The sequence below is a fragment of the Mustela nivalis genome (assembly GCF_964662115.1).
Source record: "Mustela nivalis genome assembly, chromosome: 16".
NCBI lineage: Eukaryota > Metazoa > Chordata > Mammalia > Carnivora > Mustelidae > Mustela > Mustela nivalis.
Window position 1 is genome coordinate 54,311,378 of NC_139035.1, and position 16,992 is coordinate 54,328,369.

Below are 16,992 nucleotides of genomic sequence, written 5' to 3' on the forward strand. Positions count from 1 at the left end.
AGAATTCTGCAAAATCAGAAAATGTCAAAAGGAAGAGAATTCCATTCTAAAATACTAATACCTGTGACAACACTGCCGGAAGAGATTGCCGAGGTGACTGTTCGGAAACCATATTGACCTTATACTCCACAACTTCTCCTCTTGTTGCATTCTCTGCTGGCTTCTCCCAGGACACATTGAGGGAGTGGGGTGAGAGCGGGGAGACGGAAGGAGGGGTCATGAATGCCGGCACTGTCAACGACAAGACAGACAACACAGGCAGACAATGCATGCTGAACCTACAGGTCTCATACACCTACTCATACAGATGGAACTCATACACCTACTCTTGTTTCTCACATAACCTTGTTCCTTACATAATATCCTGATTTCTAAGCATCAAAGGTTATACAGGTGTTTAAAGAAAGTAGTTGCCCTTTTTTTTTTTTTTTTTTAATTCTCTGCAAGGATGTTCTCTACCCTTATATTCCTAGCAAAGATATTTTCGATCTACAAAAGAAAAATCACTTAGGAATTTGCTTATTTTCATCAAGATAACTACTAGATATGGTAGGAAACCGTAGGTATTATGAAGCATTTGAAAGGAGAAGTCATCAAAACTGAATCTGAGTCCACAGAGTCCAGAACAATGCATAGTGACATATTGGATTTTTGATGTAGAGATGTCTTTCACCGAGCCACACTGATACAGCTTAGAGAATATTACTCCTCAGAAAGAGGTAAATTTAAAATGTTCTAAATAACCCCAAAGAAATTTTTAAAGTTTTCAATAAATCTTGCTTGAAATGTTCAGAGTATATACGCACATACATTCTCCCCCTGCCATCCTTGAGATCTTAATATGGATTTTAAATGTGCTAACCAAAGGTGTATTATCAAAGGACCTCATCGCACGTTCAGTAGCCAGTGACCCATAAGATTATGAGGGTCCAGTATTGCATTTTCACCCATTACTTTTCATTTCTGACCTTGATTTTCCCCTTCCAGAACGCCATGGCTCATCACTTGTGCTATCATGGCACTATTATTTGTCCAAGATGGCTGGCAGTCATTAAGAGATGCTCAAGCACAATGCACATTTTATTCATGAAATGATTCCCTTGGACATCAACCTAAAACTACCCTTATCCTCCCACAGTCCTAACAGTTCCAATTTAAATCAGGACTTGGGTTTCTTTGAATATCCATAGATTCAAAGCATAACAAAGGTATCTTTTTTTGGTTAAAGGCTCATGATATTTGAAGTGTTTTAATGAAATTGAAGGGGGGTAAAAATATATCATTTGCTATAGTGAAGATATCTTAAGAAAATTAAAAATTTTACTCTCCTTCCTTACCGTATTGCAAACTGTTTATAAACAAATTTGTGAATTACAGATATTGATATCCAGGATTCTATCATTAGGATGGAATCTAGTACCTAACACTATTTGCTTTGGAGAGAGAACTAAAAACAAAATAAGATTTGTGAAATTGGTATCATTATCTCTTTCAATGAACATAAATTGTGCTGAATTTGGAGCAAGATAGAAGTGCCAACCCACTTCAGGAATGAAAACCAATTACGATTTTTGGCAAACATTCCCCCAAAGAGTATGACTATAGTTATTTTTCCCCTTTGAAGTAATAGCTAAGGCATTTATTTTTTTCCCCCTGAAACTTACTGCAAGTTCTTTATGACCTTGAGATATTTACATAACCAACCAATATAGTCAATTTTTCCTTGACCTCTATAAATTTATAATTCTTGCTTTTCAAAATGTACTTTAGTGCTGCTGACTTTCATTTGGGGTAGCATTTTCATTTGGGAATCTTCAAAGTAGAGTTCAAAGCATTTTTCTTCACCTGATTCTCCCGTTCTTTCTGAAGTCCAGGCAGAAGACACACTTCCAGCCATGTTCACAGCCAAGACTCGAAACTCATACTTGGTGTATGGCTCCAACGCAGTGATGGTTGTGGCTGTTTGAGGAGGGTTTAGTGCATTTTCATTGGCTGATTCTGCAAGTGGGTGAGGGCTGAACCAGCCACTGCTCTGAAAAACTCGACTTTCTGCTGACGTGGTTTCTCCATCAGATTTCATTTTTTTCATGTAGAGTTCATATCTTATAATTATCCCTAGAAAGGTGAAATAGTGAACAAAGAAGACTCATCAGACAGTTTTGGGGGTGTTGTGGGCTTAGGCTGACTAAAAAGTACCAGCTTTGCATTGTTTCTGACTAGATTACCTGTCCATTTCTTCAGTAATCTAGATGATGGGACTTGTAAAAGACAACAACTGATGGATGGATGAGTGTCTGTGAAACTGCTGAAACATATTCATGAGAAAAACAAACCAAAAGGGAATGCATAAACACAAAATAACTTTAACTTACTACAGGTAAATTCAATTCCTTTCAGAATGAATGATCATAATTTTTACTAAGAATTGCTTTTGTGGGGAACACATTTGATCATCACACCTCCAATTTATATACTTTCAAATTTGGGTATTTAATTTTATTATCTATTTAACACAAGCTCTTATTATATAAGTATTAGAATATTAAACTTGACTTCTACCTAGTCTTCTCAAATAACTTTAAAAGTCTAAGAAAAGAGGTTTTGCCATTGTGTACATGATATTAATTACTAAAAATCTATGAATTTGTGTCTGGCCTATATAACCAAGGGTTCAATTGTATGAAGACAAAAAATTAACTTAATGGAGTCAGCTAGCCTATATACATATTTTTTCTATTATTTTATATCCTTTTCTTGCTTAAAAGAGAAAATTTACTGCTTACGGGTGCCCTAACTTGTGACACAGTCAAATATAATGCATTTCATAAGTGAGTTTCAAATTAGAAACATCATTTGTGTTGTGACAGATGTCATTAAGAGCAAAGATAATATTAGCCTTTTAAGGGGCAATTTAAATGAATGGAATTTGTTATTAGATTAAAGAAATATACTCGTGCTACTAACCAGTATAAATAGTATCTGATATCTTTAGGAATTCTCAATTATTATATCCTACAGTTACAAAAATGGATACAGTTGCCAGATTCTTATTGCACAATTCCAAATGCCTAGATTCTCATTCATGTTTTGCTCAAGAATGGGAAATCTAAGCCTTGAATTCTTACCATTTGGTTCCATTGGGGGAGACCATTCTACATGAAGCTCTGTGGAACCGATCTTCTGCACCTTGGGTGCGCCCAGCCTTTGGGGAGGTGCCTGGGCTGTGATCACCGTAAGGGGTGAGCTGTGTAAACAGCCCCCACTAGTACACGCCTGAACAGAAAAACGGTACTTGGTGAATGGAACCAGATTCCAGATGGTAGCGGAGGTTTCACGACCTTCATAGGGAACACATGGTTCATTGCCACTTGAAGAAGCACAGGACAAAATATATTTCTCTATAGGACCAGAATGATTTGAAGGTGTAGTCCAGGCAAGTGTCACAGAGTCTGAGCCAACAGGAAGGATACAACTTAAGTTCAAGTTTCCTTCTGGGACCCCTGGTTTCGTCTTGTATGTGACAGGTGCGCTCCTTGTTGACCCATGTACACTGGCCGTCTCGATGTAATAGGAATATGATGTATATGGCGACAGGTCAGTGTCTAAGAAGTACTGGATATCTGAAATTAAAGGAAGAAAAGAGTCATATTTCAGAAATCGGTAAGGAATCATTCCTACTTGTTTTCCTATTTGTTTAACTTAATCACATAAACTATACAATCTGCTCTTTTGAATAAGAATGGTTTGGATTTTTAAAACTGAAATAAAACAAATTCTAATTGCTTTTACTGTGCAGTGTAACATAAGAGAAGTGCCTCTTGTCATGAAAACTATTTAGAAGGTTGTTTAAACTCTTGTTCTTTCGAAAATATAGTGTCTTTGGGGCACCTGGGAGGCTCAGTAGGTTAAAGTCTCAGCCTTTGGCTCAGGTCATGATCTCAGGGTCCTGGGATCAAGCCCTGCATTCGGCTCTCTGCTCAGCAGGCAGTCTTCCTCCTCTCTCTCTGCCTGCCTCTCTGTCTACTTGTGATCTCTGTCTGTCAAATAAATAAAATCTTGAATAAAATAAAATAAAATATAGTGTCGTTTTTATAGAAGATAAAAGAGAAATTTCTGGCAGTTCTCTGAAACAGAAATGGCAGTTTCTTCTATGTAACTTGTTTGCTTGTTCAACAATATTGTCCTGGACCAAGGGTTGTCAAACTGTTTCCACAGGCCACATTTGTCACCTGGCCAATACCTTTACTGGAACTTTCTCTGAACTTCTGATCCACAGAAACAAAACTTATAAATGATTATTGTTATTTTAAACTGCAAAATTTTGGAGACATTTGTTACCATCAGTGGACAACTGACACAGGAGAAGTCTGGTTTTTTAAAGAATTGAAAAGATGCGGCATGGACATGGTTAGGCCTGTGCCTGGAAGTTCCCATTCTCTGAGGGGACAGGAAGTATATTGCAGGGCTGTGACACAATGCACCAGCTGGTCAAGGAGAAACATTTACAGGTTCCAGCTTCACTGTCACAAAGCAGGCAGAGCAGGTTTGAAACGGAGAGGCAGTAAACTGGTAACGTATACAAGCATACGTTCAAACATCTTGTATGAGACTGTGATCTTTGATTGAATTTTTGGGAACCATTTCCTCAGGAAGCATAGAAAAATATAGATGTGTTCCTTATAATAGGAAGTGTTGAAGTAAATTAAAGTGGAATTTAACAGGTTATAATACCTTATGTTAATATAATACATTGATATAATTCCAAAATCATATAATAATTTAAAAACATAGTGATAAAGGCCACGTAGCAACATGAGAAGAAAATACAGAATATAATAGTGCAAGTACTTGAATATTATTATGAAAAATAAACCGCAGTAGACACTACTCCAGAAGTTTTTTGAAGTGAAATTAGTCATCATACTAGAATGCTGCAATTGTGAGGCTTAAAACATTTATTTTAAGCTTCCTTAATGGGATATAACACTTTCATAAGCAAAAGATCCATACCAACAACAAAATCACTCAGACAAATTATTGCATGAGATTCCTCTTTGGAGATGCTAATAATCACAACTATATGCACTGATTAATTTCTTTTGTTTTTAAGATTTTTTTTGTTTATTCATTTGTGAGAGAGAAAGAGAGAGGGTGCGCACGAGCAGGGGAAGGGCAGAGGGAGAGGGAGAAGCAGGCTCCCCACTGAGCAGGGAGCCCTACATGGGGCTGGATCCCAGGACCCTAGGATCATGATCAGTGCTGAAGTGAGATGCTTAACCAACTGAGCCACCCAGATACCCCTGTACTGATTAATTTCTTTCCAAGTTTGCTTAGTATCCAATAACAAAAATGTACTCCCATTGATATCTAATTCTTATCTCCCATATTAGTCAAATTTTCTATTATAAAATGAAACCAGGAAAGTTACCTTCTGAGAGCCTAAGTAATCTGGGAAAATCCAGATTCATATGCTCCTACTTCCTCAACTTTCCTGCAATCCAAAACTGAAATGATTTCAGGGCACAGAGGAGTTGGTACTCAGTTTTTTAAAAAATGTACTGAACATGCTTCAATGAGGTAGGGGTGGGAGAATACTATGAGACTTCAGGTTTTCCAGGATGTAGAAGAAAGAAAACTAGCCATAATCTCCCATTAGTATCTTGTGTGTGTGTGTTTGTGTGTGTATGATATGGTAGTATATATTATAGATATAGATATAGATCCCTTAACACTACCCTTCTCACATTTTATTTTTATAGTTTGATGAATTGTCTTTCCTTAACAGTAGACTTAACACTCCGGGAACCCAGGACCAGGTCCTCCTTACTTGCCACCATATTGGTAGCACACAGTAAAATCTCAATAAGTATTTGTTGAATCAATCCGTAAAGCTGATACATCAAATTTACTATGCCTCTTTAGAAAAAGTGATATCTTCCACTAGAAAGATTTGATGAATGATATTTACTGTGCTTCTTCAGAAAAAGTGATATCCTCCACTGGAAAAATTTGCTTGGGATATATTGATAGTGGTTGCTAAGTACTTTCATTTTATTAATTATTCAAATGACTACTACATTGGTTTTCAGTGTATTATCTGAACATCATACTTGTTGCTCATAACAGAATATTGTGATCATAATTAAACAATAGGGGAAATTGTCTGTCTATAATAGCCAGGGTGTAGTTTCTATAACATATATTTCTGGCATGTAATAGTAAATTCAATAAATACTTATTAAGCTAAAGTTATGCATTCCACATGAGAGTGTTTAAAATATTGAAAACATTCAAAAAATCACCGAAGGTGTGCAAACTGATAGAAAACATTGTATTTAACAATGTCAAAAGCCAAACCTAAAAGGCAAAAATAAATATCAGTGCTTAATATTCCAAGAGAATAGCATACACTTAAACCGGAAGTAGGAAGATACATAATCTGGTGATAATTAAGAGAAGTTCAGTACCTACTTGATGCTTGTAGCATTTGAGAAATGGAATATAATCCTGATAGATCAAAATCTACAAGAGGAGTCTAGTAAGTAATTAATTACAGAATTGAGATGGCAATATATATTTGGTTAAAAATACTGTATAAACAACATATAGTATGAACTAAATAAAAGTAATAGAAAGGATATAAATAGAATTCCCCTTAATTTTATCATAACAACAACAACAAATTAACTCGGGTTAAAACAACTTATCTTGATATGGTCATAAGGATAAGAATTTCCTCTAGCTTTCACTTTGAGCTTGGAAAAATTGTTCTCCTTCAACAAGGTTCTTATTTTTTTTAAGATTTTATTTATTTATTTGACAAGGAGAAAGAACACAAGCAGGGGAATAGCAGGCAGGGGCAGTGGGAGAAGCAGGCTCCCCCCTGAGCAAGGAACCCCATGCAGGACTCGACCCCAGGACTCTGGGATCATGACCTGAGCCAAAGGCAGACACTTCACCAACTGAGCCACCCAGGCTCAAGCCACAAATTTCTGCACATTAAGGACAACATTCAGAATTCTTGGCTCAGCACTAATTCATGACCTTGGCTATACCTACTCGGTGGGCAGTGTTTCCCTAATACACCACCCATGAAAGCTACCTAGAGCTGCTCAGTTGTGCTGAATGGAACCCATTTTCTCATACAACCCCCCTTCATGCCTGTTCACATACAATTTCTTCCAGGAAAATCGTTCTTCCTTCATCGCAGTATCTGGCTAACCCAGCTCCCACATCACCTCCTTCTTGTGAGACGTTCCATGGTCCTCAGTCTCCGTCTCTGCCACTGCAGGCATGTCTTCCTCTCCCCCTCCCAGTACTTTCCTGATACTCCAAGTCTACTCTAATTTAACATTTAATACATAGGATAATTTTGTCTTACTGTTTTATCTCCCCTCTCAATAACGAAAACTGCTCCTTCCAGGATTGTGCTTCTAGTGACTCATACAGTTCCTGATCCGGAGTAAACACTGAATAAAATTTTATTGAATAAATGAAGGAATGATTTTTCCATATACAACTGATTGATTTTTCCAGGAAAGAATATTAAGAGCTTTATAGAAATGGTTGCTTGGTTTCCTTCCCTCCCTATATTTACTGTTTGTTTCTCTCAGAAACATCTTACCACTTGTTACATCGATCCCTTGATTTAGTATAGAGTAACAAATGGTAATGATATCGAAGGTAGAAATGAAGTCTCAGGGTTCACTAAGATGTATCGTCATCTGCAACTCTAAACTATGCTAACGTCTTTAGGCTATGCAAGCAGTGGTCAGGTGTAGAAGTATCCATCCTCTCATTTCTCTATGAAAGGATTTTTTAAAGTAAATGTGTAAGGACTATCCCTCTATCCTTGGCTTCCCAAATGAGAAATGATTTAACTGTGAATTTGGGGAAAAAGGGGGGAAACAGAGCATATTTAGATCAGTCTATTGATTTTTCTCCCTTCTAATCTGTCTTAGTACGGGAGAGAAAGTCTATTCTCCATTCTGACTTTTATCAGTAATGAAAATGACTTTCATTTTTCATTTCCATCTTACTGAATCCTAGATCTAGTTCACTTTTAGTTCCAAACTCAAGTAAGAAAACATTATATGATTTATTGGCCACTCCCTAAAACTATAACACTATCAAACGAGTTCTATTTTCTATGATAGCTGTTCTCCTCATACCCATCACATAAGAAATACCTGTGGGCAAACCAGATTGGAGCTTCAGGGGAGATAATAGTAGGCACTGATTATGTCCAATTCCCAGTGCACTTATTTGACATCTATACCTGTCTCTTCTGTTTTCTTATTATTCAGAAATTTTAAAATTATTCCACCGTTACTGGTGTGTTACTAGTAACCGACACTTTGCAACATTTAAAGATGATAATACACCAGTGTGTCATGATCTTAGGTTGGAAACCACTGTCCTAGAGATTCCCATGGTGCATCAGGCAAGCTAAGAAAAGTTGTTATTCCAACAAGGAATTCTATAATGGGCTCAACCAAATGATCAAACTTTCTCTGAAAACAACACTATTAATTTTCTTTGAAAAGTTCAATGATTCTCCACCTATAATTCCAAATGCCTTTATTTAACCCAAAGATTTGTGTGCATCCGACTGAATATAAGTACTGTTTCCTTTTCATATTACACATGCTATCCACACACTGGAAATAGAGTAATAAACATGAGGGTATTATTAGAACCATACAAAGTTCCGACAGTGTTAACCAATTGTTCTTACTGTTCAAATGCCATCATGCAGATAATTTTCACATCATTAATTATAGTGATTGTCAAGAAATGCCAGAAGTGGCATTTTTTAATGGAAAAGAAGGATTTAGGAAATAATACCTCGTTTAATAGGATTATATAAATGTCTGATTAGCGAATGAGTACACATTTATTATGTAAGAAACTGTTATTTGGATTCTATATTAGTGCAATCATGAATAAGAGCTAGAGCGTTGTGTTCTCATGTAATGGTCTATAAAATAGATCACAATATGTTACTATGGAAAACATGCCACTGGAATTGAAGGGTATAATTGAAGTTTAATTTTATTATTGAATTAAGCTAAATGGAAAAGACGGGGTGACCCTGATTCACAATTTCAGAAATAACCCAGCCAGAGGTACTGTCATCTTAAAAATCACTTTCAATATTTTTATAACTCTCTTTTTCCCTCACAAAAGTTTAAGTTTCAGGACACCTGGATCATGCTGATATTTGGAAGAAAATAAACATTCTAGTAGCAGGTTTTTAGGATGCTTTGCCAACATGGCAGATGTAGACAGATGTTCATTTCCCTTTGCAATCTGCATCATGAAGTTCAGAGTTGCCATTAACTTCAGAGAAGAGCTGGAATACTGGGGAAACATTTAGAATTGACAGAAAGTGGACACAATAATGTAGGTGCATGTCAGTCAGAATTAGGTGCAAAATGTAACCTACCGTAGTACATACACAATATAAATGTGTGCTATGCAAAAGTTTTAAATCCAATCACTGTGTTAAAATGAGGCATCTCCCTAACCATTCTGAAGAAGATTATGGAACTTCAGTGCCTCCATAGAACTTTATATGCTTTTCTAACTAATTAAGTAAGCTAAACTGGAATTTGGAAAATTGGGTATTAAACAAAGAGAACAAAATGGAAACTTAAATTAGAATCACTATTCTACTGTTTTTTAAACTAGTTTCTTAAACTAGCTTGTGGCTAAACATGACTAGAGGCAAATATCCGAGAAGACAGAGGTAGAAAGATATAAACACTTCTGTTTCTTCATTCTGACTTTAGGGAAACTATTTAAACATCTGAGTGTTTTGTTTTGTTTTGTTTTAAAGACAAGGGTCCCTGTACTTTGAATTCTATAAGCTCCTTTAAAATCCTAAAAGTTATAGATGTAAAAATAATCTTCATAGTTTTTCACATCCTTTCTCTTTCAATATACATTCATATTATATTCTATCATTCTGGAAATGGCAGTGTACATATAAAATTACATTGTTTGCATGAAGGTTAGTGCTCTGATTCTACTTTTTTAAAAAAGTCCATTTTTAACCTAGGAACAACCCATATAGTAGGAATATTTGATAAATTGTCTGTAATCCTTATGCTCAGAGAAAACTAAGCTTCAGTTTGTTGTAAGTCTCCCAAAATTTCTACATATTTTTTAATTTAATAAAATTCAGGTTATTTGTAATACCTTTTATTACATTACACAGTGTATTATGAACACTTTCCATTCATTAATATGTAAACTAAAATATCATTTTATAGGTAATCATATCCCACAGTTCACTTACCAATGTATCAGGATCCTATTATCTAACTACCATAATTTATTGAAAATCTGTTGAATATTTGAATGTCTTGTAATATTTTGTTGTTGCAAATAGTGTAGGCTTCAACATATTCTGTGTCCATTTATGACTGTTCATTTGAGATAAGTTTCCTAAGGGTGCCTGGGTGGCTCAGTCATTAAACATCTGCCTTGGGCTCAGGTCATGATCCCAGAGTCCTGGGATCGAGCTCCGCCTCAGACTCCCTGCTTAGTGGGAAGACTGCTTCTCTCTCTCTCCTACTCCCTGTGCTTGTATTCCTTCTCTCACTGTGTCTCTCTCTGTTAAGTAAGTAAATAAAATCTTTTTTTAAAAAAAGATACTGAGTCCAATGGTATACAAAAGGATATAGTTTCTCATACATTTCAACAATTTAGCCTGCATGAAAAGTTGTGCCAATGAACCTACATAGATAGTCCGGCAGTTTATGTACATTCTAACTCCTCCACATCCTCATCAATGTTGGTTGAATAGGGTAATTTTTTTTCATTGTTGAGAATTTGGTAAGCATTAGGGCTTATCAAATAAGAAGCATCTCATTTTTATTGCATTGTTTTGATTACGAGGACATTGCTAGTGAGACTCATATTTCTGTCTCTACTTGAAACTCTCTGCTAGATGCAGGAAACCACAACAACATTTATCCTCAGTGTCAAAGAACTTAACTAATGTATCAGTTCTCAGAATATTATATCTTTCTATCACCAAACCTTTAAACTTACTGTATGGATACTGATCTTCAGTTGTGTAGACTTCAGAATTGTCCCTGAATAAACTATAAGTAAGCCAATGGGCATTTGGAGAATCAGGTGGACTCCAGGAGAGATTGATAGCAGAAGAACTTTGAACTTGTCCTCTGGGTGGAGGTTGTTGGGATGGAGCTAAATTACAATGGAGAGAGCATTTATTAGCAAAGGCAATCAATAAGCACACAAGTATGCTGAAGTAAGATATCCAGCAAACAGGTCTTTCTGATTCAGGATTACTTTATCAAGAAGACATGTGGTTTACTAAAACATTAATAAACAGAAAATACTCATCATGAGTTTTCTAAAACAAAGCTTTTTATCTATAAGCGTAAAGCAATTTTGTGGGTTAATGCGGCTGTTGTAAACATAGTTGGGAGTGGACCACAGAATTTTACATTAAGCACTGCTTTTTCTCCTCCTTCCTCCTCTTCTTCTCTCTCCTCCTCCTTCTTCTTAGAAAGTATCCAAGGATTATATAACACTTATTTTCTACTTAATTAATTTAAAAGTTAACATAAATAAGTTATGTTGAAACTTGAAATTTAAGTAACATAATTTCTGGATTTTTAAAAGGCAGTTTTCCATTCCACTAAGCACAATGCCTCATCTTGCTTCACAGAGCACAGGGGCAAAGAAAGAATAAGAGTTGGTGATACAAATACCCAGGATGTCTTGGATATTAAATCGTTTAAATATTAGCAAGAAATAATCAGGATGTATTAGCGGATATACCCACACCTGCTAGAGGTACAATGAAGTAATACGATTGCTTCCATGTGGTACGTAAGAACGTTGGCCTCACTACTTCAGTGATATTTTGTATAATGTAACTACACTATGGAAACATTGTCTCTTATCACTGCATGTTTCCCTCAGTCTCCCACATATCTTCCCTCATTCTGCACCACCACCCCCTCCCTGCCAGAATATGTAAAGGTAAAGGAGAGAAATAAGGTCTCACTATTTTTTTAAGGACCATCAGCTACCAGTTATTTATTCCCTCCTGGCCCAACAAAGTGCATAATCTTCCATCCATTTAGAGAAACACATTCTACTCAGAGTTTTTCATTAAATAACATTTCAAAGGTTTCTGTGTTACCTTATTTAAAAACCTTTAATGTTTTTGTTAAGAAACTTCTAGAAATCATGTGTAGAAATGAATCAATCAAATAATTATCAGTATTTTTATATGAGGTATTTGCCCTCACTGGGTGATAGGGTTTCGGGAGAAGAGAGAGAGCACATTCGGATTAACTAATATAATAAAGAGCTTGATAAAGAAACTATTTTCCAAAGGGTAGGCAGAGTGTGTAAGGAAACCAAAAGAAATCAAGCTGTACTCTGGGGTGTAACAGTAGAGCTCTTTCTCTATTTATGCCAGGAGTCCTCAAGACCACCCCAGGTTCAATGATTTGCTAGAAAGTCTGGCAGGACTCATCATATAGTCCTACTTGTGGATAAAATTTATTATAGTAAAAGAAGAGAGTACAATCAACAAAGGGAAAAGTATGTGAGTAAGTCCAGGGGAAACTAAGCACAAGGTTCCAGTCACACAGGATATGCCTAATTCCCCAGCCAATGTTTTATGAAAATATGTGGTGTGTTGCCAACCAGGGAAGCTCATTAGAAACTCAATGCCCAGGGTTTGTATGGGGGGCTATTTATGGAGACAGCTTCTGTCTCCATGAACAACCTACCAAATTCTAGATTCCCAGAAGGAAGGCAGGGCTAAGCATAAACTATTTGGTTGGACAAATTTTAAGAGATAGTGAGACACTCTTACCTGTTCTAGGGATGGGGAGACCCCCTCAAAAGTCCAACTTCCAAAATGTCAACCAAAGGCTAACTTTGTAAGAAGGTATTTCTACAAATAAACAGTCAGACCCACTATGTGAGCTTTTTTCTAGAACACTATCCCTAGCTTAAAGGGTCACAGCACTCGAAGACAGAAAGAGCTGTAGGAAAAGCATCATTTGGCAGGAGTTGTGACTAATCATGGCAGGACACAACCACCTCAAGACCACCTCAAGACCCCTCCTATACTGCAACAAGAAGCTGAGGATTAAATATTCTAACTTCCCTTTCTGCCAGCCCTCCAGATGACTGGCAGGTTCCTATTGGTAGCTGAAGCCAATCAAAAGTCAGAGGGTAAGGGAGCCTGATGATGCAGCCCATACACAATCTTGTGGCATAGAGTAGGGTAGCGAAATATGGAATAGAAAAGTGAAGTTATCTTGCACACCAGGCAGAGACTTTCAACTAAGAGCTATTACTAATTCATCAGCATTCGTGAGGGATACACTCCACTTTGAAGACATGATACAATCCAATAATAATATTGTAAGAAACTATTTCAAGAGCACTGAATTTGAAATAAATAAAATTCTATATATTAAGCATAGGCTTCCTAAAGACAATGTCTCTAATCCTAAGGGAGATAATATTGATGTCATGTTTTTAAAGGAAAAATATTCAAACTTAGATTCACGCTCACTCTTCCTCTTTATCTTTTCTCCTTCTTTGGAATTTGCATTGTTATATTAAAACTCTAACTGTCCATATGTCTAGTTAGATATAGGACAATAATAGCACCAATCTCAAGATGACACAGAAAAAGAGAATCATTTCCAAAGAGGACCTTCTACTTTTGAATTTGGGAATTTGCCATATTTGACAGGTTGTTTGGGTTGTTGAACACTGACAGTGCTTTTGATCTGTCAGTGATTTTTAATTTAGGGCTCCACATCCTGTTGTTCTTGGTCGAACCACAAAGACTCATAAACTGTCTCATTTGTAACACTCTCAAAGAGCTTTGTAATCTATGGCAATTGAATATTTTTAGTGACTATTAGTGACAACATCTAAAACTCTGCAGGCTACCAGGAACACAACAGATTTCAGAGATAAAGCAATCAAAACTGACCTTCAGAGTATTTTCTAAGACAGCAACATACTTTTGGGATGACTGAAAGATATATGTTTTCATCTCATGTGAAAGGGTATAGAAAAAAATTTGCATTACTCGAAAATTTCATTGGCAACAAGCATTCACACACACAAAGACACAAACAGACTCTTCCAAATGTTTACAGTTGATTACTTGTTACGACCATCTCTAACCACAATCTTGTCCAACCTCGCAGTATAAATGTATAGCACCTGTTTGACTCTGAAACGAGATATTCATAGACCTGAAGGCTTAGATGGTTCAATACCACTCACAGAATAAATATGATGAAATCCTAGCCATAAGATAACCCCAATTCACCCTTTTACATGCTGAAAGGGGAATTCTGAGAAAATAGTCACATATTCATTCATTCCTCAAAACTGCCAAGTGTGATTTTTGCATTTCCCAGACTTTCTTGTAAGGAAAGACAGTATCACATTGTGACTACATCCATTTGTTTGGGAGCCCTGAGTTTTAATCCTGCCTTAGGCACTTCGGTCATTGTGGGACTGTTAGTCAGAATTTGGTTGGAGTCTCCGAATCATTCCTCATATTTAGTAAGGAGAGAATAATGTCTAACTCTTAGGGTTATTTGGAGTATAAAGAGAATGTGTATGTTTCCCTTTTTCATGAAAAGCTGGGAACACTGTGGCTATGAGGACAGGTGTCTCAGCTCCCTCTGTCTTTTTGTCTTGCCATCCTTAGGGGGTTGTCCTTGTTTACAGGGTCCTAGGTGGATGACCACCAAGTCCATATCCAATTCAACAGGAACGGTAAAAGGAGAGATGGAAACCATGCCCCATACCTATGAAAGCACAACCTAGGACTCCGACATTATCACTTCTGTCACATCAGTTCAGCCAGAGACGTGGTGACATGGAAATACCTAACCACCAGGGAAGATGTGGCCATGAACCCAGTTCCAAGAATTAATTAATAGGAAACAAGTAGAAGGCAGTTACTGAGAACTTAAAAATATATTTGAAATGTAAAAATAAAGCAATATCTAGAAAGTTACTAAAAAATTAAAAAGTAAAAGCAAATAGGAGGGCTTCTCATTATGGCAACAGAAAGAGTTTAGTGAAATAAACTGAATGAAATTATCAAAATAACCATTTTGGGAGCTCTAAGTCAACCACAGGTAAACAAAAAGTTGAGAACATTTATTCTTGAAAAGCAGCAATAGGAGTCTGTGGCCTTTTTATGGGGCTGTTCCCATAATACCAGTTCCATAGTCAGGAGTGTTAGTTTTACCAGTAGGGCTGACTACAAACAGTAGCTTTGGTGCCATAGGGCATTGACTTGATCTGGGGTTGGCAGAAGAAATTCATAGCTTTGCTGCCAAAATTTGGCAGTCATTTGGGAACAAGAGGGAAAACTCACAGGTTTTCAAGCCTGAGTATAACCTCCCAGGTAGGTTAAGTGGTGAATTTACAGGGTAATAAACCAGGAGATACTGGGTATGACAGAGTCAAGGGAGGCCTGAAATAAACTGTCCATTGATTCCTAGATGACTGGAAAACTATGAAGGAATGGGGAAAAACCAGGAGAGCCAGAGAAAAATGAAGGTCAAGGAAGAACTGGGAACTGGCTATAACTCTGAAAACATCCCCCAAACCACACACATATTGATTGGCAGAAGCTATATGGTCTGGAAGTATCTGAGCACAAGCATTGCCCAGCTATTTGGCTGATTCAGACACAGTAATGACCTCTAGGAAGCCAGGCTATAAGTAAAAATTAAAATTAAAAAAAAAAAGAAAAAATCTGATTAGACGTCAACAGCTGTACACTGCAGTGGAGAAAATTTTCTACTGTTTAAGTATATGCAAATTACAAAAAAAATCTAACAACGTAAGTGTTTTCAACATAAATTTACAACACACTCAAAGAAATTGTGAACTATACTCATAAAAATAGCAGTTGAGAGAAACAGACTGTGAATGATCCCCAGTATTCTGTACAGCAAAAACTACTTCAATACAGCTATTCTAAGTATGCTCTATGAGTTAAAGAAAAATCTGATGATGATTCAGTAAAAAGGGAACTTTAATACAGAAACAATGCATAAAAACACTAAATTCCAGAGCTGAACAGTACAGTAACTGAAATGGAAACTTCCCTGAGAATCTTCAATGGCAGATTTGGAAGGAAAAGAGAAAGAATCAGTGAACAAGAGGTGGGGGGAGGGGGGTCCTCACTGGTTTGTTCAGTTCAGTTTCCAAATCTTGATTTCAGCACAGGTTGCAATCTCAGGATCGTGAGAACAAGCCATGTGTAGGGCTCTGTGCTGGGCATGGAGCCTGCTTAAAATTTTCTCTTCTCTAGCTCTCCCTCTCTGCCCCTCTCCCACTAGCACACATGCTCTCTAAGATATGAGAAGTATTTTTTTAAAAAGGAAAAACAAAAACAAAAATAAACAAACAAAAAAGCAATAGGTAGAATGTAATGAAACAGCAATCACTGAGCCAATCCACAGAAGGGAGAAAAAAAAAATAGAACAAAAATGAACAGATCTTCAGAGACCTATGAGACAATGTCAGGTGCACCGTGCATCAAAAGAGGTATTACGAGAAGATAGAGAAGATATCTCTATCAAATGAGAAGATAAAGTGGCAGAAAATATTTGAAGAAAGATTGGCTCAAACTTCCCAAATTTGATGGAAAACATTTATCTACATTTCCAAAAAGTGCAATAAATCCAAATAGGATACCAAGAGATTTGTACCAAATATATCATAGTCAAACTGCTGGGACACAAAAACAAGACTTTTAAAGGAGTAAGAGAAAATTCATTATAGTTAGAGAAAAATACAATTAGAGGCTGAAAGATATGATGGAGGCCATAAGGTAGTTGAAGGACATGCATATTCAAAGTCCTAAAAGAAAAAAAGAATACTTGTCATCAAGAGATGTACCCAGAAAAATTACCCATCAAAAAAATGAAGGAAGAA

General features: G+C 36.6%; 1 protein-coding gene across 1 annotated transcript in view; it reads right to left on the reverse strand.

The window, feature by feature from the left end:
• Window positions 1–16,992, reverse strand: part of USH2A (usherin) — a gene marked incomplete at its 5' end in the record, with an annotated part of 618,561 nt that overhangs the window by 499,749 nt on the left and 101,820 nt on the right. The window contains 4 exons of the mRNA XM_082703057.1: window positions 62–231; window positions 1,846–2,115; window positions 3,126–3,620; window positions 11,062–11,220. Of these exons, the coding sequence (XP_082559183.1) occupies window positions 62–231; window positions 1,846–2,115; window positions 3,126–3,620; window positions 11,062–11,220 (1,094 nt within the window). The remainder of the gene's footprint in view (window positions 1–61; window positions 232–1,845; window positions 2,116–3,125; window positions 3,621–11,061; window positions 11,221–16,992) is intronic.